This window comes from Nannobrachium achirus, assembly GCF_963921795.1.
Source record: "Nannobrachium achirus genome assembly, chromosome: 10".
In the NCBI taxonomy this organism is placed as follows: domain Eukaryota; kingdom Metazoa; phylum Chordata; class Actinopteri; order Myctophiformes; family Myctophidae; genus Nannobrachium; species Nannobrachium achirus.
This window is the reverse complement of record NC_137819.1, coordinates 50,399,526-50,424,712: the sequence shown is the minus strand read 5'-3', so window position 1 is coordinate 50,424,712 and position 25,187 is coordinate 50,399,526. Positions and strand designations below refer to the sequence as shown.

The 25,187-nt window shown below is 43.8% G+C and overlaps 1 protein-coding gene across 1 annotated transcript in view; it reads left to right on the top strand.

Moving 5' to 3' along the window:
- Positions 1 to 23,301, top strand: part of gabbr2 (gamma-aminobutyric acid (GABA) B receptor, 2) — a gene marked incomplete at both ends in the record, with an annotated part of 518,953 nt that extends 495,652 nt beyond the window's left edge. The window contains 4 exons of the mRNA XM_080734444.1: positions 1,651 to 1,833; positions 6,393 to 6,522; positions 16,069 to 16,186; positions 23,136 to 23,301. Coding sequence (XP_080590570.1) covers positions 1,651 to 1,833; positions 6,393 to 6,522; positions 16,069 to 16,186; positions 23,136 to 23,301 — 597 coding nt within the window. The remainder of the gene's footprint in view (positions 1 to 1,650; positions 1,834 to 6,392; positions 6,523 to 16,068; positions 16,187 to 23,135) is intronic.
- Positions 23,302 to 25,187: the final 1,886 nt, after the last annotated feature.

Sequence of the window (25,187 nt, the reverse complement as noted above, 5' to 3'; positions counted from 1 at the left end):
ATTACATTAGACAATTGACAATGAGTGAAAGAAAATCGTGGGATAAAATTGAAGAGCACATAAACAACACAACACCAAGACAATACATGAAGTCCCCAGTATACCCACATCATATCAGCCAGGTTTAGTGCTGCAACGGCTGAAGTGACAAAACGCCTACTTTTCTACTTCGTCCGGATGGCATGAGTCTGTAGTGACGATGTGTAGAGGATAATCAGTGTGTCATTTGTTGTTGTAAGTGCTAAACATGTGACAGCTTTATTGTTCATATCAGAAAGTGTGGTTGTGGGAAGTCTGAAAAAGAAAATCACACCGGTGTGAAGTGAGCGGTGCAAACACGTCACATATGCAAATGTCCTTGTATGGGCCGTTTCGTCCATGGCGTCAGTTACTTTATGTGTATGCTAATTCCTTTGGCTGATACACACAAAGTGAAATGTAGGAGCGGTGTGCACCGCTCATAAAACACACAAAAAGTTAGAATATGGAGATAAGAGTTTTCTGCTGCCGGACAGCAACCATATCCAAAGTACTCCTCTGCTCTTAAAGCACTTTCTGTGGAGACAGCTCTTAAATCATTGTTTTAAAGTCCTTTAAATCTCTGTAGCCAGGTCTGTCTTTGTGTGTGCGGCAAAACTCATTTATCATGTCATTTGGCTGGGGACCCCCTTAAAAATCCCCCAAGGACCCCCACACTGAGGACTGGTGCATGTGAGTCTCTGTAGCGGCCCCCAGTTTTATCCCGGGCTCCCCCAGAGTTAGTGTCAAAAGTGTCCTTGAGCAAGACATTGAACCTGTAAATGCTCCCTATGAGCAGGTTGGTGCCTTGCATGGGTTTTCTCCACTGTTGGTGTGTAAATTGGTGAATGTAATGCAAATTGTAAAGCACCTTGGATAAAGGCACTATACTGTATATAACTGCACCATACCATTTAAGGTCCTTACACATTGTGTTGTTTGTTTTTTAAACCTCATAAAGCCAATGCAAGCATCCACATCGGCAAACAATTTCCAGGGAGCGAAAATGCGACTGTTATTTTTTCGCCCTGGTGTCGTATTTTGTGGATGTTTGCTGGCAAACTGCTGCACCTTTGAGAAGGATGAGGGACTTTTGAAGCAGAAGTAACCTGCTAGTTGACGCAGATCAGTTCAATCTCATTGTATTTTAGATAGTCCACAGTTGCCACACTAGGCTACTGCCGCACCACAAACTTCACATGTAGACTGGCAACGTCATACACACAGCTGCACCCAAGTTGTGTTGTGGTGCGCCCTCTCTCTCTCAGTATAAAAGCAACCTAACTCTACCCAACAGAATGACAGAAGAAAGAGAGAGAACATGGTCGAGTGAGCATCCCTTTGCATTGAGAGGGTGGGTCAGGTGGTGGTGGCCTCTCTGCTGTGATGGGCTGTGTGATACCAGCCCGAAACAACTCGTGACACAGATAACTTTATTCAACTTGAGAGGAATTTATATGCATATTCGCATCGAGCTAGATAGGCAAACCCCCCCCCCCAAAAAAAAAATCACCGGCGGGTCGTTTATTCACGTCGCTAAATCGCCAGTGGGTAAGGACCTTTCTGTATCATCCTACAAAATGTTGACCCTCAATCCCATTATGACTCCCCTCCTTTCTCTCCGCCAACCAGTTTGTCACCATGAGGACCAACCCGGACGCGGCCACCCAGAACCGGAGGCTGCAGTTCACCAAGAACCAGAAGAAGGAGGACTCCAAGACCTCCACCTCCGTCACCTCCGTTAACCAGGCCAACACCACCCGCCTGGACGGCCTCCAGACAGACAACCACAGGCTGAGGATGAGGATAACAGAGGTCTGAATATGAACCTTTAATGAGAGTTAACATGAGGATAACATGAAGAGTTACTGAGAGTTAACATGAGGATAACATGACAGTTACTGAGAGTTAACATGAGGATAACATGAAGAGTTACTGAGAGTTAACATGAGGATAACATGACAGTTACTGAGAGTTAACATGAGGATAACAAATAGCAGATCTACAAGCTCACAACGCGTCGCAGCGCGACGTGTTGTGAGCTTGTAGATCGGCTATTTTCAGCTCGCAACCATGTGTAAAATCAGTCATTACGATGCCATCAAGGCCTGCCAAAATACATTTCAGTTGACTAAATCAACTGTAGATTTAGTCGCCTAAAACCTTATGATATTTAGTCGACTAAAATTAGACTAAAACTAAAACTTTTCAGGTGACTAAATTATGTCTAAAACTAAATGACATTTTATTCAAAAAACTATAACTAAAACTAAATCAGAATTTTCTGTCAAAAACAACATTGCAGCAGCAGCAGTGCTACCACACATTGTGGCAGCAGTGGAAAAGCAGAGGTCTAGAGTAGGAGGAAGCCATATTTAAACAGATCGCCTCGTTGAGGGAACGGGTGTGATTGGTGTGTAGGAAAGCGTGGCTGATTAAAAGGAATCAGCAGACTGACAGCCGATTACAGCTGAGCGTACGCGACCTCTGTGCCCTGCATGAACTAACGCTACGCTTCATAATTTGGGTTGAGATCTCTTGTTGAACCTAGCTCTCATCTTCTGACGGCTACTCATTTTTCCCGAGTTATACCCGAGGGAGGACAAAACTAGTTAACGGCATTCGTGTCTTCTCAATTTCATCTCCTGAAGGTGGTACGTGCTGCCATCGCAGCCGCATTGAATGAAATTAGGGGGAGAATTCAAAGGCAAATTACACAGGATTTCTCTCCCAGATCTCTGGTGGTGATGAGTTGCAGCTCTCCTTCTTCGGGCCAAGTTCAGTTTGAACATAGGAAATACGTGTCTTTGGGCAGGCAACGTGCAGTCATGCACTCACTGACATCAAAGGGGGCTTAATTCTCTGCCCTTTTACCCATATACAAAAAGTGCCCTCTCTCCAGACCATGAATTTACTATGGTGAAAGAAATGCTAATTCAATTTCCCTTTACATGCCGTACCCGGAGGCAGCATTCAGAGAATTGCCTTTTCCAAGCTCTCCTGAACTTGAATGCGGCGTTAATGTTGAAAGAAATGCCCTCCGTCCGTGTATAAATCCATGCCGTGCATCACATCTCTGACTTAATAACTGCAACTGCAATTTTTCTTTTTTGATAACCATTAAATCTATTGGATTGTACGTGCACTCTTTTCTTTTTTCATGACAAGTACTGTATGAACCTAGCATTAATGTAAAATGAACCAAAACCGGTTAGAAATGTCAGAAGACATTTGAACATTTCAGCCTGCCCCTATCATTTTCTCTGCACGTTCCAACCTTGTCTTTGAGAATCAGGCTGAGTCACACCTTTTTGTGCCGTTCCAAGTGTGTTTTTCAAAGTAGTCAAACTCTTAGCGCACACATATTGTACAATAACGGTTGGCAATGGTGCCCCTTGTTGAGAATAATAAATACACGCATGTTGATTGCATTTCGTAATGCTGAGAAATGGTTAAGGTTAATAAGACAGCGTGAACAGTTGTGAAAATAATGATATCGTCTCTGTTGGGTGAAAACCTCAAAACTGTTACTTTTCAGCATTCAAATACAAAATAATAATATATAGCATTATTGCACAGCGTGTTTGAATGTTTGATTCTGATTGGTCAAGCGCTGAAATCAGCTGTGAATTATAGGTGAATATTGACCGCTCCGCTCTATAATGCACCGCTGCCTAATCAAAGGCTCAGAGCACCTGCTGCATTCAGGCTGCGCTGCGTGAATTTAGTGCTGTATCCAACATGTCAGCCGTGTAAACAAACACACAGCGTCATTTACAACTAAACGTTGCTCTCAAGAAAGTTTTTGAAAACATTTGAAGCGACAAATAGACAATGGAGTAACCAAATATGGAGTCTATTAACACTTCCTTGTTTGCGTCGAGGCGACGTTGCGCTCTGCGGACGGCCAGTGCAACACTTTCATTACTGTAAAGCAAGGAAATATAAAATGTATATATTTAGTAAATAACCGTGCATTAAGCGGGATAACATCTCGCTCAGCTGTTATTATCGAGTCATAATGGAGCCCTTCGGGTTGATATCAACCTGTCAGGCTGCTATATCACTCGATAATCACAGCTGAGCGAGATGTTATCCCTTACATAGTAGCAGATCGACAAGCTCGAAACACTATGCAAAGCAACGCATTTTGAGCTTGGGGATCTGCTACTTTGGATGCTTTTGTGTGACGCTGTAGAGTAGATCAAGCAGGCAGAGTTCATTTTGACAGCAAATTCTGATTTCGTCTTAGTCTTTTGAATAACACTCTTTAGTTGTAGTCCTATTTTAGTAAATGTTTAGTCTTTAGTCTAGTCTTAGACAAAATATCAAAATCTTAGTCTTTCAGTCTTTTAGTCTTAGTCTTAAACTCTTAGTCATGCCAGTGTTCATTTTGACAGAAAATTGTGATTTAGTATTAGTCTTAGTCTTTTGAATCTTTAATAATCTTTTGTCTTTTAGTCTTAGTCTTATTCAACAAAATTACCGGTGTAAGCAGGGCCGTTAGTTTACGAAGATAGGAGGTTTCTGCCTGACAGCATCGACGTAAACATTTGAGACCATGGAATGTGGTTTCAATTAGAAGCGTCAGGGTCCTTCCTTATGTAACCATAGTTATTCAGATTATTGGCGGCACACTGCAACCCAAAAAAACTCATCCCGAATCCGTGGTGTTGCGCCGTGTTATACGAGCCAATTTCTTCTTTCATTCTTAATTAAATTAAACCAATTGACGATTCATTTAGAATCAAGAGTGCTAAATAAAATGATGGGATAAGCTGTTCTTGTGACAGTTTTATCACAATATTAATACTCCTGCAGTTACGTTATTGAATTAATTGGAGAAAGGCAGGACCAATGAACTTGACAGCACATCAAAGCCAGATCAGAACATCGGGTTACAGAAGATCACAGTGTTTTTGTGGAACACAAGACCGATCGGTCCAACAACTCGGACCTGGTCAAATGTGGCAACCTCAGAACAGCATAAGCATTGTGATAATTAAGTACAAAATCAAGACGTTACGAGCATTAAGAAGGCCTGTAGGTCTGCATGTGAAAAAAGCAACAGTAGCTGAACTCTATATGCTAATATATCGTCGTTGTCGGGTGAAAACCTTGTATGTCCAAAACTGTTCGTTTTGCATTTTTCATTTTAAAAATGATTTAAACTAGTGAAAACAACCGATCTACAAGCACACAACGCCTCGCACCGCGAGGCGTTGTGTGCTTGTAGATCTGCAGTTTTTCTGCAGTTTTTTTGCCTTGTATGATGAAGCAGGGCTTTACTAAGAACGTACACATTTGAAACTTGGAGATACGTGGTTTCCACCCGACAACGACGAAATAATACTTATTTTATAGTTTGATATTGTGTATTATTATATCTTATTTCTTACTGTGTATAGAATTGGCATGGTGTAGCCTAAATATTCAGTGAATTCAAAATGAACATTTCATCCTTGAAAAATATTCTTGGCTCACATTTGAGACGTTCAGCCTCCCGCGCTGCAGGCAAAAACATTTAAAGAATGAATCAACAATAAACAATAACCGGTAAAACTTTAATTTCAACTTATGTCACATTGACACGTTCTGTTGAAAACAGGCAAATAAACAGTAATGCAAATCACATCTGTTATATAAATAATGCTGATTATGATGCCAGCCAATATGATAATTTGTCTATTTGGCTGCTTTCCCACAAGCGGCACTATTTTCCCCCCCAGAATGTGGATGCTAGAGTTCAAGCAGTTCAGAATCAGAATCACTTTATTTGTAGCTGCTTACATAAAGAATAAATACCGTTCCCCCATGAAACATCAACAATAATGTATTCTCTATAAGAGAGAGTGGTGGAAAACGTATCATTATTGCAATGTAGAAATACGCTGTTACAAGTAGAAGTCTGGAATTCATAATTTACTTGAGTAAAAGTACAAATGTAATGCATCAAAATGTACATAAGGTACCAAAAGTAGAAAGAACTTTAAGGCACTTCTATTTATAATCAGCTTAGTTTTTAGCATTTGAATGGAACGAACTAAACAAAATCGAAACATGCATTCGGTAAATGACATCATTGCTGTCATAACTAACCCTATACGTAGTTCTGTCAGATTCTCCTGGAGTTTGTGGAGCCATGTGTGTATGTTCAAAACTGAACAGTGTTTTTATTGTACTGTATTTCCTTTTTTTTATTTTTTGTGTGTTTTTATGTGAATTTGTGATATGGATCCCCTCTATACACTTAAACTTTATGTTGGTTTGTTTACTGCTGGGTGAGAAAACAATGTTGCACATTAAGTTAATCTTCTGGGGACCCCCCAAAATAATTTAGGGACCAGTGGTCTAACTAACGTTGTGTTTCTCAGCTGGACAAGGAGCTGGAGGAGGTGACCATGCAGCTCCAGGACACACCGGAGAAGACGCCCTACACCAAACAGAACCACTACCCCGACGCCAACAACATCCTCAGCATACGCAACTTCACCGACGCCAAAGGTCAGAGCATGGATAATACTAGTAAGACGCCTCTGGCCAGTGATATATATCGGACCAGTTAGCCATATATGGAGACCCCTGGTACCCGTATATGGAGATATGCTGTGAGAGCCCAAACATGCTTACTCAGTTATTCATTATGTGAAAGTCCTATGATGTCTATGACATTTGACATCATACCCTGTTATGCCCATACATGGAGATCCCTGTCTGTAGAACCAGCCACACTGGCTGTGACGTTTCTCATGGTAAACTGCGTCCTTCGGTCGCAAATATTCCTGCAGTACTTCTTCGCCTTAACGAGTCCTGTCACTTGGAAAGTACAGAAAAGTAACAATAAAGACACAAAACGCACCAGAGAACACAATACGCCATACAATTTACCATACGCAGCTTCACCGACAGAAAAGGTGAGTGGATATACAGTATATTGTCATTCCCGGGGATGAAACCTCTTAACTCCATCTTCAAACTTTTTTTGTGTTTTTTCCTTAACCCTTTGCCGTCCGAAATAGAATGGTGGTTGGTAGATTAGCCGTGAAATTTCTATTATTGTATTGTGATCTGAGACATAATATTATGTTTATAAACATGAGCCCGCCGCCCCTCCTTCTTGGACAGCGCCGTTGTTTTTTCTTTTTTTTTTTCCCCCAGGTCATTAGCTCACCGTGATTTTCTCGATCTCCGTTGGGATAAAGTGGTGGTTTTGGCCGAGCATCGATCTCCCTGTGCGTTTCGCGTGCGCGATCCGCGCGCATAACGATCCATGCATATAGTCCAGGAGTGACTGAACAGTCGATGTGTCCACTTTGGATAGCCTAGCACCTAGCACTCCAGCTCTGCTAGTGCTAACGTCCAAACAACAAGTGGGTGGGAGGAAGGAAGGCTGAAGAAGGAGAGGCCATGAGAGTCACTTCTGTTTCATGTCAGAGCAGCCACGAGCCACCGATGGACGAGCAGTGACTAGGGAAGGTTAGACGATCGCCGATTTTCGGATCAAAATCATTTATTCCGGTTTTAATGACAAAGTCCGGGAAAGTATGGCGTGGCTGAGACTCCTTGCTGGGATGTGCGATATACTACGGCAGGGGTCCTCAATAGGCGGACCGCGGTCCATGTCCGGACCCAGGCGCACCTCCGTCCGGACCGCGCGCGGCACATTTCTGAGAAATCTCCGCACAGTTGTATCTGACGATCGGACTGACTGTGTGTGATTTGTGTTTGTGTGTGCGTGGGTGTGTATGTGCTCATTCGCTCAAACACATACACAGGCTCACAAGACACACCCCTACGCCAATTTGCAAGCCCACAAAGCGTAGCGGGTGCAACGTGCTGTGGGCTTGTAGATCAAAGGTTTTCCTTCCCTCCGAAGCAGCGCTCTCCATGCTGCTCCCCCCTCCCCTCCCCTCTCCACACACTCATGCCGCTCGCTGCCTGAAAAAGTTGCTAAAACCTCTTGGAAACCATTGCTCCCACTGGATTAATAACTTAGAGATCTTCTACCTTTGGCTGTTCAATTGGAGAGGACAACAGCAACACATTAATATCCACGATGTAAGGCTCCAACTGCTTGCATTAGACGAGAAATGGTCGCGAAACTCGCGATGCGTGATCATGCGTCTTTAACAATGTGATGTGTCGTCGCATATTATTGCCAGCTATCCTAGGCTCAGTAGGCTGTGTTAGGTTAATAACTATGACTCGTTGACCCTGATTTGACTGGCCATTTGACATAGGCAACTAGCACAGTCTGGCTTGTGCAGTACGTGTGTCAACTGAATGTCAAGTAATCCTCTCCCCCTCACGCTAAGTTTCACTTTATTTTCCATTCTGAACGACAAGCCTAATATTGCATTCATGCTCTTTAGTTTCCAATAATTAAAGTATAAGCCAGTGTTTTATTGCTACACAATAAATGTAAATAATGTAGCCTACTCTACATGCATAAATAATTATCCATTCATCCATCCATCCATCTTCAACCGCTTATCCAGCATCGGGTAGCAGGGGTAACAGTTCCAACTGAGATTTCCAAAGTTCCAAATAATAATAATAATAATTAAAATAAACAATTCTAATGATTATAAAATAAACATACATACATACAGTACATACTGTATAAATGTATCCGCCTTATTTCGCCTTCGCCTTTTTTTTCGGACCCGGACCTGTTTCAAAAAAATATTTCTGGACCTTCAAGATTTGTATTTGAGGACCCCTGTACTACGGTTTTAACATTAAGGGGCTCCCCGTGGCTTACAAAGTGTTAAGTTCACGTCCCACTTGATCATACTGCAGTGTTATACAGAAGCATCAAAAGTTAGCAGATCTACAAGCGAGTTTGTAGATCTGCAAACTTTTGCTATACTTTTGAATTTGAATCCTGAAAAGTAGCAGTTTTTGGACATACAGTATGAGGTTTTCGCCCGACAGGGACGATATATTGCGCTGTACTTCTTAGTCTTAACTAGATCTGCTGCACACGGTCGGAAAGTACAGGAAAGTAATAATAAAGACACAAAACACACAAAAAAACAGCCGCGCTCCTTCTGCAAGCGGGGGAATGAATTGTGTCTGAATCTTCCCAGAAGTTTCTCATCTGTGAGAGACGATGGTTGCGCAGTGTGCTGACAACCGTTAACTGAATTTCCCTACACTCTCCCTCACCTTTTCTGTGCTCGCAGCACGCACGCGCGCACGCACGCACGCACGCACGCACGCACGCACGCACGCACGCACGCACGCACGCACGCACACACACACACACACACACACACACACACACACACACACACACACACACACACACACACTCATCCATGAACACACAGGAACAGAAATGTCTATGAAGCATAAATCGTCTCTACCAAAACTGTTACTTTTCAGGATTCAAATAAAAAAGAAATAGCAAAAGTAACAGTTTCGAGCTTGTGGATCTTCTACTTTTAATGTTTTTGTGTGACGCTGCAGTATGATCAAGTATATCAAATAAAATCTAACTTTTATTTATAAAGCACATTAAAACAACCTAAATTGACCGAAGTGCTGTACAGAGCAGGAGCAAAACAATAAAAGCAAAAGCATATACATGTAAACAAGTGTCAATATGAACACAAAACACACTAAAAACAAACTGAACAAATTGATGGACTGAGCAGACCTAATAGGGAAGGGCAGGCTGTTCCTGGGGGCTGCAGCCGCAAACACACGAGCGCCCCTGGTTACCTTGCTGGGGTTGAGCTCGACCAGCAGTTGCTTGTCGGCAGATCTCAGCACTCTGGACTGTAGGGTTCCAGGATTTAGCGATTTTTAACTGTTTTGGGGGGAGGTATGGCTTGACCTTGGCGAGGAGGCAGAGTTGAAAAAAGCTGGTCTTGACTACAGAACTGATCTAATTTGAAGGTCCTATCCAGAATTATACCAAGGTTTTTAGCAGATGTGCGGATGTTGGAATTGAGGGTTTCCGGGGTATTGTATGGTAGGGTCAGGTGTTCATCAAAGATGATTATTTCGGTTTTGTATAGGGCGCTAATTTATATAAAAAATAAAAAAAAAGTTAAAATATGGAGATAAGAGGTTTCTGCCCGACAGCAACGATAGGCATTTAAAGGGATAAGAAACCCCGCCTCTTTATTTGTTTTATGGGATTTCAGAACATGAAAAGAAATCTGAAATGTAGGCGTGGTTTTCTGCTGTTGTGGGGGGAGGGGCGGAGTAATGCGTGCACAACTGCACATCATTGTGTTAGAACTATCAGAGAGAAGCTGTCGCACTTGTTGCTGTTTCCATTTCGGAAACAATTTTTAAAACCAGCCATTGGAGGTGTAAAAAGTATAAAGATTCGGCAACTCCATGTTCTATAACCATTTAAAATGGGCAAGTGTTTTACAAAGAAGCTGGCTGAGCTGTTATCCATGGACACACTTTCTCCAGATTTGGACTGTTTACCACGGAACCGAAGAAGAAGGGACGCTAAGCTATCGCTGATAGCTATTTTCTGTGTTGTGCGTGTGTGTGTGTGTGTGTGTGTGTGTGTGTGTGTGTGTGTGTGTGTGTGTGTGTGTGTGTGTGTGCGTCGTGACAGTGCGCGCACAAACACACAACGTCCACACACGAAAAATAGCAGATCTACAAGCTCACAACGCATCGCGAAAGTGACACGATGTGAGCTTGTATATCATGTAGCCGAGCTAATAGCCGTACGGCTATTTAGCTCGGCTACATAGCTACGTAGCTGATATACAAGCTCACAACGAGTCACTTTCGCGACGCGTTGTGAGCTTGTAGATCTGCTATTTTTCGTGTGTGGACGTTGTGTGTGTGTGCGCGCGCTGTCACGACGCACGCGCACACACACACACACACACACACACACACTACACAGAAAATAGCTATCGGCGATAGCTTAGCGTCCCTTCTTCAGTTCCGTGGTAAACAGTCCAAAGCTGGAGAAAGTGTGTCCATGGAAAAAAGCTCAGACAGCTTGTTTGTAAAATACTTGCCCATTTTAACTGGTTATAGAACATGGAGTTGCCGAATCTAATCAACAAGTGCCCCACTGCGACAGCCCTACAGTCTATGCTCTGAACAACACAACGAGACGCCACAACAAGGGCAGAATGAAACCACGCCCCCCCTTGATACAACTCTATATTAAACAAACGTTAATATTAATTAGATATGCCTACGTCACATTGCACTCTAGAACAATGATAGCTAATATTTAATGAGTGGCGCCAAAGGTTAGCTGAATCCACAAGGATATAGGCAAACTGAACCATATCACTGCTCCCTATCACAAGTGACTCATTGATATAATATATATTTATAGAAAAAGTGATTTTGTGTTTCATGGACCTTTAACTGTATAAAAAGAAACACTCAAACCGCGAGTGTATCATAGAGGTCTTGTTAATGATAGGGCTCCTCCCTCTCTCCCTTGAATGCCACCGATAGACTGGGAATATCCCATTGTGTGCTCCTATACGTCCCATTGTGTGCTCCTATACGTCCCATTGTGTGCTCCTATACGTCCCATTGTGTGCTCCTATACGTCCCATTGTGTGCTCCTATACGTCCCATTGTGTGCTCCTATACGTCCCATTGTGTGCTCCTACGGCAGTGCTGGCTGTCACAGCCGTTCAGATTCTGCTTCTAAAAGGAAAGAAAATACAAAGCGAGCAGAGAGAGAGAGAGAGAGAACACAGTGCCAAGCTTTTCTTATTGGCAAATGATCGACTATGGATGATCTACCTCCCCTCCCAGCGAGGTTGGGCCTTCAAGGTCCTAACCTTTTACAAGGCCTCATTTGTCACCACACCGGCCAAATACTATACTGGCTCCGGCCCCGTTCCCAAATGTTACAAGCGATATAAAAAGAAAGAAATATTTGGAAGGATGATTTAATTTATGAGGGGTGCTGTAGCCCTGGCCCTGCACTGCTGCTCCACCAGCTCTCTCTGAAGTAAATAACTAAGTACCCTTACTCTCAAGTACTTGTACTCAAGTACAATTTGGAGGTATTCATTTACTTCACTGGAGTGCTTCCTATTTTATTTCCAATAATTTTACTTCTACTCCCACATCTCAAAGGCAAATATGGCTTTTACTTCACTATAATTATTTGTTGAGTTACCGATGTGCCATTTCAAAACGTCACACGTCCTGCCATCAGGGGATTTGCAGCTATATTTGTAATTTTTATGACCTTCTCGACTTCTTCGAAAAATTTAATCTCCCTGTGAAGGTGGATTCTGCTTTTCAATGGGAATGGAGTGGTTTCTTGACAATTGCGCGTTTTGCAAAAATACGCTCCATTCTCCATAAAAATTAGACAGAGAAAAACAGGGAAAGAAACCTGTGGAAAAAAAATCATTAACAGGAAATTGTCAGGAAAATAACAGTAAGTACCGAAGAGTTGAAACGACTAGTTTCATATACTAGTTACTATGTCGATGTTGATTGATATTGATTGATAGACATATTATAACAGTCCTATAAATACTTTGGCAATTTGAAAATAGAAGATCTACAAGCTCACAACGCATCGCAAACCATAATTATTTGTTTATTATAACAAAACCACTTCTGCCCTATAAATACTTTGTCAATTTGTAAATAGTAGATCTACGAGCTCACAACGCAGCAAGCTTGTAGATCTGCTATTTTCAAAGGATTATTAGGCTATATTAGATTTTCTTTTTAAATGGGACGATCTACATTTTGATGCCAATACTTTTGTACTTTTACTCAAGTACATTTTCAATATCAAACGTGTATGGTACAGACTTTTTCTACAATAGGGTATTGACACTTTTACTTAAATAAAAAAATGTTTTAGTACTTCTTCCATCACTGTCTGAGAGAGAGAGAGAGAGAGAGAGAGAGAGAGAGAGAGAGAGAGAGAGAGGGAGAGGGAGAGAGAGAGATCAGGCCATCACCTGAGCAACAAGGACATAAATAGGATCACGTAACCTCCAACAGACTGTGTAAAGTTATGACATTAAATGGTCTATCTGTGAGGGTGAGGATGATAGTCAATCTTCATCATCATCATCATCATCATCATCATCATCATCATCATCATCATCATCATCATCAGTGGTGGACAGTAAGGAAGTACATTGGTACTTGTCTGAGTTATTGAGCGGTACCAGCCACTCCAACACATGACAGAGTGTGTTTGTCCATATGTCTGTATGATCATGCCTGTATGAGCACGACAACAGCAGCTACAGCCACCCAGTGGTGCTGTTGAGCAGCCTTTAAATGGATGGACTGGGATTTAACATTGTTCCTCAGTCTAGTTACTTGCGCCAGCAGAGCGTGCAAGTACTGCGTCCGGTACCGTCTGTTTCCGGTTGTCTGTTTCTGGCCGACAGTACAAAGGCAGGGCCTTTAACCAATGAGGGAGCAGCATTCTTGGTGATGTCACCACCAATAAGAGCGACCTGATATAAATAACAAGGTGCAAGTATAGGTACCTAAACAGAGTGCCAACTTGCCCACCCACCCACATACATAAAGACAGCACCGAACAGCACCGATCGCAGTACTTGCGGGCTCTGCTGGCACACAAGTAGGCCATTTATAGCCACGAGTGCACAAGGCGCAAGTTGGCACCTCGACAGAGTGCAGACTATATATCATCGTTGTATTTATCATTTTAAAAATGATTTAAACCAGTGAAAACAGCAGATCAGCTGTTTTCACTACTTTTGTGCGACGGCTTTGTCTGATGAAGCAGGGCTTTATTTTGCATAATATTTACAAATTTGAAACTTGGAGATACAAGATACGTTTCTGCCCGACAGTGACGATATACCCTAGCTGGGGACTGCCCATAAGTCCGAAGGTTCATTAGTCCAAATTTAGTTAGGGTTACTGAGGTTAAGGTTAGCGGGTTAGAGTTAGAGTTAGGCATAGTATTCTTAACAAATTCGGACTAATGAACCTTCGGACTAATGAACCTTCGGACTAATGAACCTTCGGACAAATGAATCTTCGGACCAATGCCATGGCACCACTGTAGCTTGCTCTTACAGTATACTCATCAAAGGCACCGCTCACTACACACTGGGTGTGATTTGTCTTGGCACTCTGCTCACATCACGTGGCCATTTTAGTGTATGGACTATAGGCTTCATGCCGCTTAACTCTGATCTCTCCTTTGTAAGTCACTCTGGATAGCAGTGTCTGCTAAATGCCTCGTTGTACTGCCGCCGTGTTGCTCATTAGCAGAGCTCTGTCAGCGTTTTGCCATCACGTTCACGCATAATTATGCTTCATAGCTGTTCACATAATATGGGACCTGAAATGTCTACCGTCCACATTATAATACAATAAAGAGCTTTATTCAGAGGTAGTCGGGTGACCTTTAGTATTAGGGAAATGTGTTTGACACTTAACACATTTTCTTGGTGTTATCTTCGCAATATCAAAATCCCTGCAAAAGCTATAGATTTCATAGGAAAAAGTGACGTTTACCGTGATTCTCAACGCCTGCGATACTCACTGTCTGCCTGCCTCTGTGACGTCAGGGCAACACACAAACGCATGCACGCACACACAGTGTCCTTCATTCCAGTGTTAATTTTGTTAACTAAGAAAAAGACTAAGACTAAGAGATCTTTGCTGTCAAAATTAACACTGCATTAAGACTAAAAGACTAATATTTGTAATATTTAGTCCTAAGACTAAGACTAAACAATTTCAGGAGATTAGTCTAAGACTAAGACTAAATGGTGTGTTATTCAAAAGACCAAGCTTGGCTTCTCTCAGTGTGAATGCAGCATTAGTCTTTTGAATAACACACCATTTAGTCTTAGTCTTAGACTAATCTTCTGAAATTCCAAGCTTTTTTTCCAGCTTGGAAATTTTAAAAGCTGGTTTGCATAGAGAATACATTGAATTGCCAAGCAAACCATTAGCTTGGCTTTTCTGTATGTGAATGAGGCATAAGACTAGATCAGAATTTGCTAAAACAATTAACACTGCTTCCTTCCTTCCTCCCTCCGATCCTCCCTCCATCCATCTGTGTACATGTACATGTACACACACGCACACACACACTCACACACACACACACACAGTCACACACACACACACACACACACACACACACACACACACACACACACACACACACGCGCACACACGCACGCACACACACACTCGCACTCACGCACACACACACACACACACGCACACACACACGCGCACACAGGTGCAGGCGGTCTGTCTGTCAGTGTTCTTTAAATATCTCGTGGTGTCAGTAGAGGTGAGAGCAGTGTCCTGGGCTGTCTGTCACTTGACTGACTGACAGTCATGTTTTCACACTGTGTCCTCCACACCGCCGCTCGTTCTGGAGGCTCAGTGGGCGCCGTCGTGGCGGCGGCAGAAAGTATAACTAAGGACGTTTACTCCAGTAATTGGTGTTAAGTGTGAGTGAGTAAAGAAAAAGCAATTGGGCAGTGAGCTGTCACAATTATTACATAATCGTCTAATCGCAATTATTTGAGGTAATTGCCATTATTTTGCATAATCGTCATAATCGTTTATGTTGAGAAATGTTAATATAGTTTCAAACACTTTAAAAATAATCGTTCATGTTGAGAAATGTTAATATAGTTTCAAACACTTTATAAAAAAGTAGAGGAAATAGCAGATCTACAAGCTCACAACGCGTCGCGATGCGACGCATTGTGAGCTTGTAGATTGTCTATTTCCACTTTCAATATTCTTTTTTAAGTATAAAGTTGTCAAATATGTCAGTAATGCATTTGTATATTTAGGTTATGTGTCATCTAGCCATGTGCAACTTCAAAACCTACAAGCCAAACAGATGTGCATGTGTTTTTGCTGTGTGTAGACGTTCCTCACATGTAGTGTGTGTGTGTGTGTGTGTGTGTGTGTGTGTGTGTGTGTGTGTGTGTGTGTGTGTGCGTGTGTGTGCGTGTGCGTGTGCGTGTGCGTGTGCGTGTGTGTGTGTGTGTGTGCGCGTGGGCGCGTGGGCGTGTGCATGTACGTGTGTGTGTTTGTTTCCAGACGGGGAGAAGTCGGTGCTGAAGAACCACCTGGACCAGAAGCCTCAGGCTCAGTGGGGCTCCATGGACCCGTCCCGAATAAACAGAGGTCCTCTGGAGGACATCAACTCACCCGAACAGTAAGTCCCCCTGTCCGTCCCCCCGTCCCCCCTAAACCTGACCCCAATAAACAGAGGTCCTCTGGAGGACATCAACTCACCCGAACAGTACGTCCCCCTGTCCGTCCCCCCGTCCCCCCTAACCCTGACCCCGATAAACAGAGGTCCTCTGGAGCAGTGTTTCTCAAACTTTTACATTTCAAGGTCTCCCCCTTAACTCTGACAGTGTACAAATGGAACCAAATGGACCCACGAGGGTTCATATGCATGGGTCAATTTAGACCCCCATAAAGGAACCCATAAAGCCATAAAGGTCACCACATTATTTGGTGATGGGACGGGGCTGTTTGAAGTCCACCTACCAGAAGTCAAGGGTTAACGTTCATTTATGTGACACATGCAGTAACTTGACATGCTGCTTCTAGCAGCTGATTCTACCTGTGTGTGTGTGTGTGTGTGTGTGTGTGTGTGTGTGTGTGTGTGTGTGTGTGTGTGTGTGTGTGTGTGTGTGTGTGTGTGTGTGTGTGTGTGTGTGTGTGTGTGTGTGTGTGTGTGTGTGTGTGTGTGTGTGTGTGCGTGGGAGGGAGGGAGGGGGAGAGAGAGAGAGAGAGAGAGAGAGAGAGAGAGAGAGAGAGAGAGAGAGACGCAACGCAGCTTGCACAGAGCGACGTTGTGTTTACAGGCAGACTGAAAGGTATTTTTTACGGGGAAGCTCAGGGGAGGGGGCCTCGTCTGCCTCGGGGCTCCCCGTAAATGCGTACCTTGCGCAGAGGCTAAATCCGCTGACCAGTGTCTAGACCGCATGTATATCACTTGCTAAACGGTTGCTCCGCTGGTTGCCCTGGAAACCAAGTGAAGAACAGGTACCAACATCACACACGCACATGCACATACTGTACGTACGGTCACACGCACCAATAAACTATATTGTTATTACTATACTTTTCAACATTTTAGGACAATAGCCGCCAACAAAATGCTGATCTACAAGCTGACAACAAGTTGCAGCCGCAGCAGTTGAGTGCTTGTTGGATCAGCAATTATTTTTGGTGTGTGATATGAATGATATCGCTGCAAACTGAGCATAAAATAGCGAAAACTTGAACCACAACCTGAATATTTTCCTAATTGTAATCTAAAAATCTTTCTTCACCATAAAACCAACCAACCATTTCTCTTGGGAGGAGGCAGGAAAATGTTCCTCACAATGTCGTTGGACATTGGTCTTCACAAGTATAGTAACACACGCGCGCGCGCGCACACACGGGAGGCGCGCACACACGGGAGGCGGTGTGGACCGTGCATGTTGTCCCAACATAACGGTGGACACTCACAGCACTCCACGACCAACCCCCCCCCCCCCCCCCCCCCCCCCCCAAACCACGCCTCCACTTTATTCTTTATTGATGAGGCGAGGGGTGCGGCTGAGAGAAGCCGGGTTCACTAGCGAGAGGGGGAGAGGAGGGGGTGATGCTCAGATGCACTGGTGAAACCAGGCCAAGAACCCCTTAGTTGAGAGAGAGATGAAGCAGGGACCCCCCACAACCTTTTCATAGATTACATACAGTATAGTTTCATTGTTTGACAGCACAATCATCTGCGCGAGGCGTTGTGAGCTTGTAGATCTGCTGTTTTGGGCTAAAGTTCTCATACCGTAATATGACGATAGGGTACAAGTGGTTCATAAAAAAAGGAGAAAAAAGTTCTATCACACAAAGATTCAGAGGACCCCCTGTAGTAACTCTGAGGACCCCCAAGGGGTCCCGGACCCCCTGCTCTATACTTAAAGGGCCTGTTCACCTCTGGGGCAACCAGATCTTATTTTATTGTTGTTTGGGACACGATCAACACAATTGACAAAACAGTTATTTTTTTGTGTTCAATCTGTGTGTATTTTAGTATTTCAGCATGAATGATGATGCTTTTTGCATCATATGATGCAGCATGATGACTGATTTTACTTGAGTTAAAACACCCAACTATTGGCATCAAGATATGTTGACAGTATAAGTACACTTACTTACTTACTCTTTTTTCTTTCAAAAGGTGTCCAACGTTTAAAAAGAATACAAGGTTGGCTATTTTTGAATAAACATGAAAAGACGCCTACAAGCTGACAAGGCGTTGCCAGGCAACACGTTGTTGGCTTGTTGTTGTTTTGGCTGTTGGTCGTGCGTCGACGTATGTAGCCAGGGCTTGATGGCATCGGAGAGGGAAGAAGGCAGAAGACACTCGCTGCAAAAGGGGGATGAAAAAGAGTACAGAGAGGCAATGGAGAGAAGTTGGGGAAGAGAGGAGAGAGAGAGAAAGAGAGAGAGACTCTGGGAGGATAAGCAGTTGTTGCCATGCCCGTGTATAGTAAGCAACTTTGGGCTTGTGTTTTTTCGTAGTACACTCCTAACCGTATTCCGTTGTAAATATTGATGGTTGCATTTTTTGGGGCTTGTTTCTATAATTGTTTGTGGTTCTCAAACATGTTCATGTCAAGGACCCCCAAAATGTATATGTATTTGTCGGTGGACCCCCATCTGAAAATAGTTAGTGCCAGGAAACCCTGTTACCTTATTTTGTGCTGTTAAAATGTTTCAAATATATTTCAAATTTTTCACTTCTTTCCCCATATTTTTACAATTTATACAAATGTATTCAAATAGCGATGTATATAGAAATTGAAATGCTCATGTTCTTTTGGGCTTGTTTTCAATATATGGTGGCTTATTGCAGTGGTTCTCAACCTGTGGGTCGGGACTTGGAACCCTCAGGGGGGTCCCCAAATTATTTTGGGGGGTCCCTATATGATTAGCTTAATGTGAAACATTGTTTTCTCACACTAACATAAAGTTTAAGTGCACAGAGTATATGCACATTTCTAAAGTGACAATTTAAGGACTTTTTAACACCTCTAAAATGCCAAGTTAAACATTGGCCAAATTGTCAAATGTTAGAGGCAGAAATTGTGAAAATAGCAGATCTACATTCTCACAACGCCTTGCAACGTGAGGCGTTGTGAGCATGTAGATCTACTATTTTCACAATAGAAACATGTTATACAAAATGTAATGCCTCAACTCTTAGCGCTCGTCAGGTTGGGGGGGGGGGTCCCCAGTTCCAATATGATTCATTTGGGGGTCGCAGCCTGAAAATGTTGAGGACCGCTGGCTTATTGCTCTCATGCAATCTGGCAACGCTGCTCGGGAGAGAGACGGGGGAGAGAGACGGGGGAGCGAGACGGGAGCGAGGTAGGGAGGGAGGGAGGGAGGGAGGGAGCCAGTCTCTGGGAGGAGGCTTACGTAAGCCAGTGATTTACAGCAGCTCTGAAAATAGAGACAGGGAGGAGAACAGAACAGAACAGAAGTAGAGGAACACTCACAGCTCTATTCCCTCCTGATGTATGAATGTTTGATCACATGGAGGGAGGAAAGATGAAGAGGCAGGGAGAGAGACATAGAGAGAGAGAGGGTGAGAGAGAGACAGAAAGAGATAGAGAGAGAGAGGGTGAGAGAGATACAGACAGACAGCGAGAGAGAGAGAAGACATAGACAGAGGATGAGAGCGTGTGAGAGAGACAGACAGAGAGGGAGAGGAGGAGAGAGAGAGAGAGAGAGAGAGAGAGAGAGAGAGAGAGAGGGGGAGAGATGAGGGAAGAGATGGTGGGATGGACGGATGTGGTGGTTAAAAAAAGAGGAAGATGTTTGAGATATATAAAAGCTAAATGCGTCAGAGAGGAGAGAAAAGAGAAACTCAAATTGTGCCTGGCCCCGATTTAAATTGTTTTTGAACTACGGTAGCAGCATAATATGTCAAAAATATACACTTATCGCGTCCTATAATTGGATGGATTCTGAGGTTCCTGCTACTTACTGTATTGACTATACAGTGCCTTCTTTTCCGATTTGCTTATTTCATGTGTCGGCGTACGACGCGTCGTACACCGGAAATAGGTACAAGCTCATGACGCATCTCGGATGCGAGTGCGTTGTGAGCTTGTAGATTGTAGCTATTTCGGAACTATATCTCGACACCATCGCAGGACAAAATATCATACAGGCTTGAATCCTTGGTTCGAAATAAATATGAATATGTGTCTCAGAGGAGGAGGTTTTGCCTGTTTTCCTGGCGTAGCGAGCGGGACGACCTGACAAACCAGGGGTTCCCTGGGTCCCGTTCCCCAAAATAGTCTGTCATCATCATGACCACTCAATGCCTTGGTCCTCGGCATTGGCATGTAGTCTCTCATGTTACAGAGCAGTTTGATATTGTGGTATTACAACTTTTACTTAAAGAGGTTGACAGTACTTCATTAGATCCCCTGGTGTGGTTGTTATGAGCAATTATGTATTCCCTTTGTATTTTGTATTTCTTCCTGGAGGCTGACACCTTGTGGGTCAAAAGTGCAGATCCAAAAACAGTGATTAAATGACATCATATAATCATCCCCTCCCCTTTTACCATTCACCCAACACTGTGGGTGTGGCTAACTTCAGCTGGGTCACCACCCACCTGGCAACCAGGCATACTTAATAAACTGGTGGGTGTTGCCACATAAAAAACAAATCTTTACTCTTTGTGTACACTTTTTTGGAGAAAAAAAATCCTCCTAGTATAATCATAATATCTGATAATCATGTTTTAGGGGGGAAATGAATCATGGCACTGCATCTTTAAGTAAAAAAAGACTACCACTCAGTCAGGACCAGTGATATTTCCATAGTTCATCCCCGGTGAACAGAGTTCTTAAAGGCCTCTATTGCTGGAATGAACAATCATTTACATATGGCATTTTTGGTTATGTAATGGGCTTGCATATGGCTGCTGGTAGCTAGCGGTGCGGCTCGGTGCAAAAAGCATGAAATGTTATTCTCTTTTGTAAAGAAAATTGTCAGAAGATCCCTGTGGCCTGCTGGGATTGGATGAGGGTGGGGGGGTGGCTGTATGCCTGGGAGTTAGTGATATCGACTAAGGTAGTGGTTCTCAACCTTTTCAGGCCGCGACCCCCAAAATAATCATATTTTAACTTAGCACTTTGAATTACACTTTGTATAACACAGTTTTATTGTGAAAATAGCAGATCTTGTGAGCATGTAGATCGGCTATTTTCACAATCTAATATGTGTTTAATTTCTAATATTTGTTTTTAATTTTAGAGGTATTAAAAAGTCCTTAAATTGTCACTCTAGAAATGTGCAGATACCCTCTATACACTTAGATTGTTTACTGTTGAGAGAGAAAAACAGTGGTGTAAAAAATACTTATTTATTTTACTTACAGTACTTAAGTAAATCTACTTAGTTACTTTACACCACTGGAGAAAACAATGTTGCACATTAAGCTAATAATCTGGGGGGACCCCCAAAATAACTTGGGGACCCCCCTGGGGGTCCTGACCCACAGGTTGAGAACCACTGGAATAAGGGACCAGTGTGTCCACAGAGAGCGCCTTGGCCCTTTTGAGCTGGCAGTGCCAGCCTGTCTGCCATGTATTTCCTATGGTAAAGTGTGCTCCTCTTCCCAGCGCCCCAACATCACGCTCGAGCGCTTCCCCCCCTGCTGGCGTTTGTCTTGGGGCACAGGCAGCGCTCCGGCCTGGAAACAGTTCAACTTTTGGACAGGAGCCCTGTCCAAATCCTGCTGGCAGTGTCTGTCTGACAACCCAGTAGTTTACGACCCAACGTTGAATCATTACCACAACCATGAGAAGCCCCTTTTTTTTAATATTGAGTCAGACCAAAATAAATAATAATAAGAAAAGAAAAAGAAACACTGCCCAAATGGCTTTTACTTTCTAGGCCTCTGTTTTTTTGGAGACGCAAGCAGGTTCGAGTCTCAGTCTATTAATTCCAATGGAAGAGTGAACGTCAACACAGCTTCTGAACCTTCTGGTCACTGAATGAATCGTCACAAGTCTTCCCTACATTCTGACACTAAACTGGATTTTTTTCAGGAAGACTGCAGGAGAAAATTTAGTTTGTTATCGACCTTTCTTTTTCCCAGCAACACGCTCTCGTGAGATCAAGCATTAGTAAACAGACGGCACCCACTTAGAGGAGACAATTGTGCCTGGCTTGTCCCTAGTGGCGAAGTGTGGCTTGGGCTAAATTAAATGAAGGAATTTAGGAAGATAAACCTGTCATCCCAGTACTTCTATTCTGTGGAATATAAAGTATAAAAACCTTAAAAGTGACTATAACGGAGCCATTGGACCACATGTATTTTTGAGCGGTGCCAGCCGCTCCAACACTTGACTCGGTGTGTGGGTCTGTCTGTCCATATGTCTATATGTCTGCCTGTCCATATGAGTACGGCCACCAGTGGTGCTGTTGAGCAGCCTGCACCATTCATTCAAACTATTTTGTATGAACAGGCATGTACGTAGATCGTCTATTTTCACAATGTCTGCCTCTAATATTTGACAATTTGGCCAGTGTTTAATTTGGCATTTTAGAAGTATTAAAAAGTCCTTAAATTGTCACTTTAGAAATGTGCATATACCCTCTGTACACTTAGACTGTATGTTAGTGTGTTTACTGTTGAGTGCAGGGACATGCAGAGAATTTTAGAGAGGCAGGGGCTGACATTTCTAAAAGGGCCTTTTGGTGAAAATATTCACCAAAAGGCCACGATTATTTTCAATAATTCTTTAGTTTGGACAAGGTAATTTTCTTGAATGCTACCTTCAGGTACGGCATGGAAAGAGGGGCATTTGCATTTCTTTCACCATAGTAAAAATTGCATTCATGGTCTTGAGAAGGCACTTTTTACAGACAGATAAAAGGGCAGGGGCTCAAGCCCCCTTTGATGTCTCCAGATGTGTGCACGTGCCCAACAGTGTTTCCACCCACCAGTGACAATATCCAAGCATCCTCCTAACTACTCTCTCTCTCTCTCTCTCTCTCTCTCTCTCTCTCTCTCTCTCTCTCTCTCTCTCTCTCTCTCTCTATGTCTCTCTGTATGTCTCTCTCTCTCTCTGCAGCATACAGCGTCGGCTGTCCTTGCAGCTCCCCATCTTGCACCATGCCTACCTGCCCTCCATAGGCGGGGTGGACGCCAGCTGCACCAGCCCCACCGACAGCCCCGGCTCCAGCCCGCGGCACAGACACATGCCCCCGTCCTACCGGGTGATGGTCTCCGGCCTGTGATCTTCATTCAACGCCCCCCTCCCTCCCCCAACAACACCCCCAAACCCCCATACCAACCCCCCCCCCCCTGAACCCCCTCTCTCTCTGCCCCGCCGCCCCACCTGGCAGAGGAGACGACAACATCCGTTGGTTCTTTCTTTTTTTAGTTTTTTTTTCTACTACGATAAACAGACTGATGTCATCGGCGTAGAGGAGAATCTTTTTGAAACCAAGAGGATGGGGAGGAGAGCGGTGGGGGTGCGATGGGGGGGGGGGGGGGCACGGGTCACTTTTCATACCTCGACCCCCCACCCACCTGCCCTTTGAAAAACTTGACGCCCCTTTATTCGGGTAGGGGGCGGGAGGAGAGAGGATGGGCGGGGGTGGGGCGGCGACCGGATAAGACCCCGACAGTCTCCACCGACGTCCTCCCCCAGTGGTGTTCATCTGCTCCCCCTCTCCACACATTTAAACATACAGACATACATACACAACACACACACGCACGCACACACACACACACACACACACACACACGCGCGCGCGCGCGCGCGCACACACACACACACACACACACACACACACACACACACACACACACACACACACACACACACACACACACACCCCAGCAGCAGAGCAGCAGTGGACCCAGATGTGACCTGTGTGACCTGTAGCCTTACCTGCTTCAGAAGAGGGGAGGGGGTGGAGGTGGAGGGGGCTTGGGGGTGGGGGTCCTCTTTCTTCTTCGACGTACCGTCCATACGTATGTACTGTACCGTACCGTACTGTACTGTACTCTCAGCCAATGTGTGAGCTTGTTGTTCAAACCTGAGTATTTCACTTGCTTCTATGACTGGATAGCGTCCAACGGGGGTCATACTGGGGAGTATGGGGTCCATGATGACTGCCGGGAGTTCAATTTAAACCCAGCCCCCTTCCCCAGCCCCCCCTCTCCCCCATCCTCATGGAGACATGTAAATATCACCCAGTTTCTGACTGTGATGATGCACTGTTAAGCTTTGGCATAACGCTGTGAAATGAACGACCTGAAAAGGTGGCGAAAGAAGTGACTTTGGGGGGAGCTTGTGATGATAGGGGCCAACAACACTTCATATGATGACAATACCTTCAAACCATGGGATTCTACAAAAGATTGGGAATATAGTTATCGACCGTGTCGGCTGGAAATCTCAACTGTCCAACGCTGTTATTTTTTCAGGATTAAAATTGAAAAACAACAAAAGCAGCAGATTGACGAGCTCGATCAGGGCTAATGTACGAGAAAAGAAAAATTGGAGGTAAAATGTTTCTGCCCGATAGCGACGATATATTAGATTTGGTTGGTGTAATACCACCCCCTCCCCGCTCCATTCCAAGTGTGTGTGTGTCGGTTCTGTTAAATGCATTGGCTCGTGGGCAGTAAAAGTTTAGATTGTAGTTTTTAGAATTTCCTTCTAGTCTTTTGTCTCAGAATGTCAACAGACGCCAGGGGCCAATTCTTTTAACGTGGAGTTAAGATGCACACACACACACATACACACACACACACCGACCGACCGCTTTGCTACATTTGCACCAGTCGTTTTTCTTTTTTACCCTCAAAAAGATCACACATCAACCTTTTGCCAAAAGGCCTTTCACATTTTAAAACTCGCCTAATTTGTCCTAAAAAAAAAAGAAAGAAAAGAAACAGGAAAATGTGCATGATGTACTGTATACAGAATACTTGCTATGCCTTTTAACACGGTCCCCGAGGCGGTGCAAGATAGAGCTATAAACACTCCACAAAGATAAGAGAAGTCCACAGTTCTTCTCCGGTGTGTTGTACGCCGATATTTGCCCACCGTTGGTACACACATGAACTGGTGCAATCTGAGGACTTAGGTGCTTTTCAGAGAAGGTGT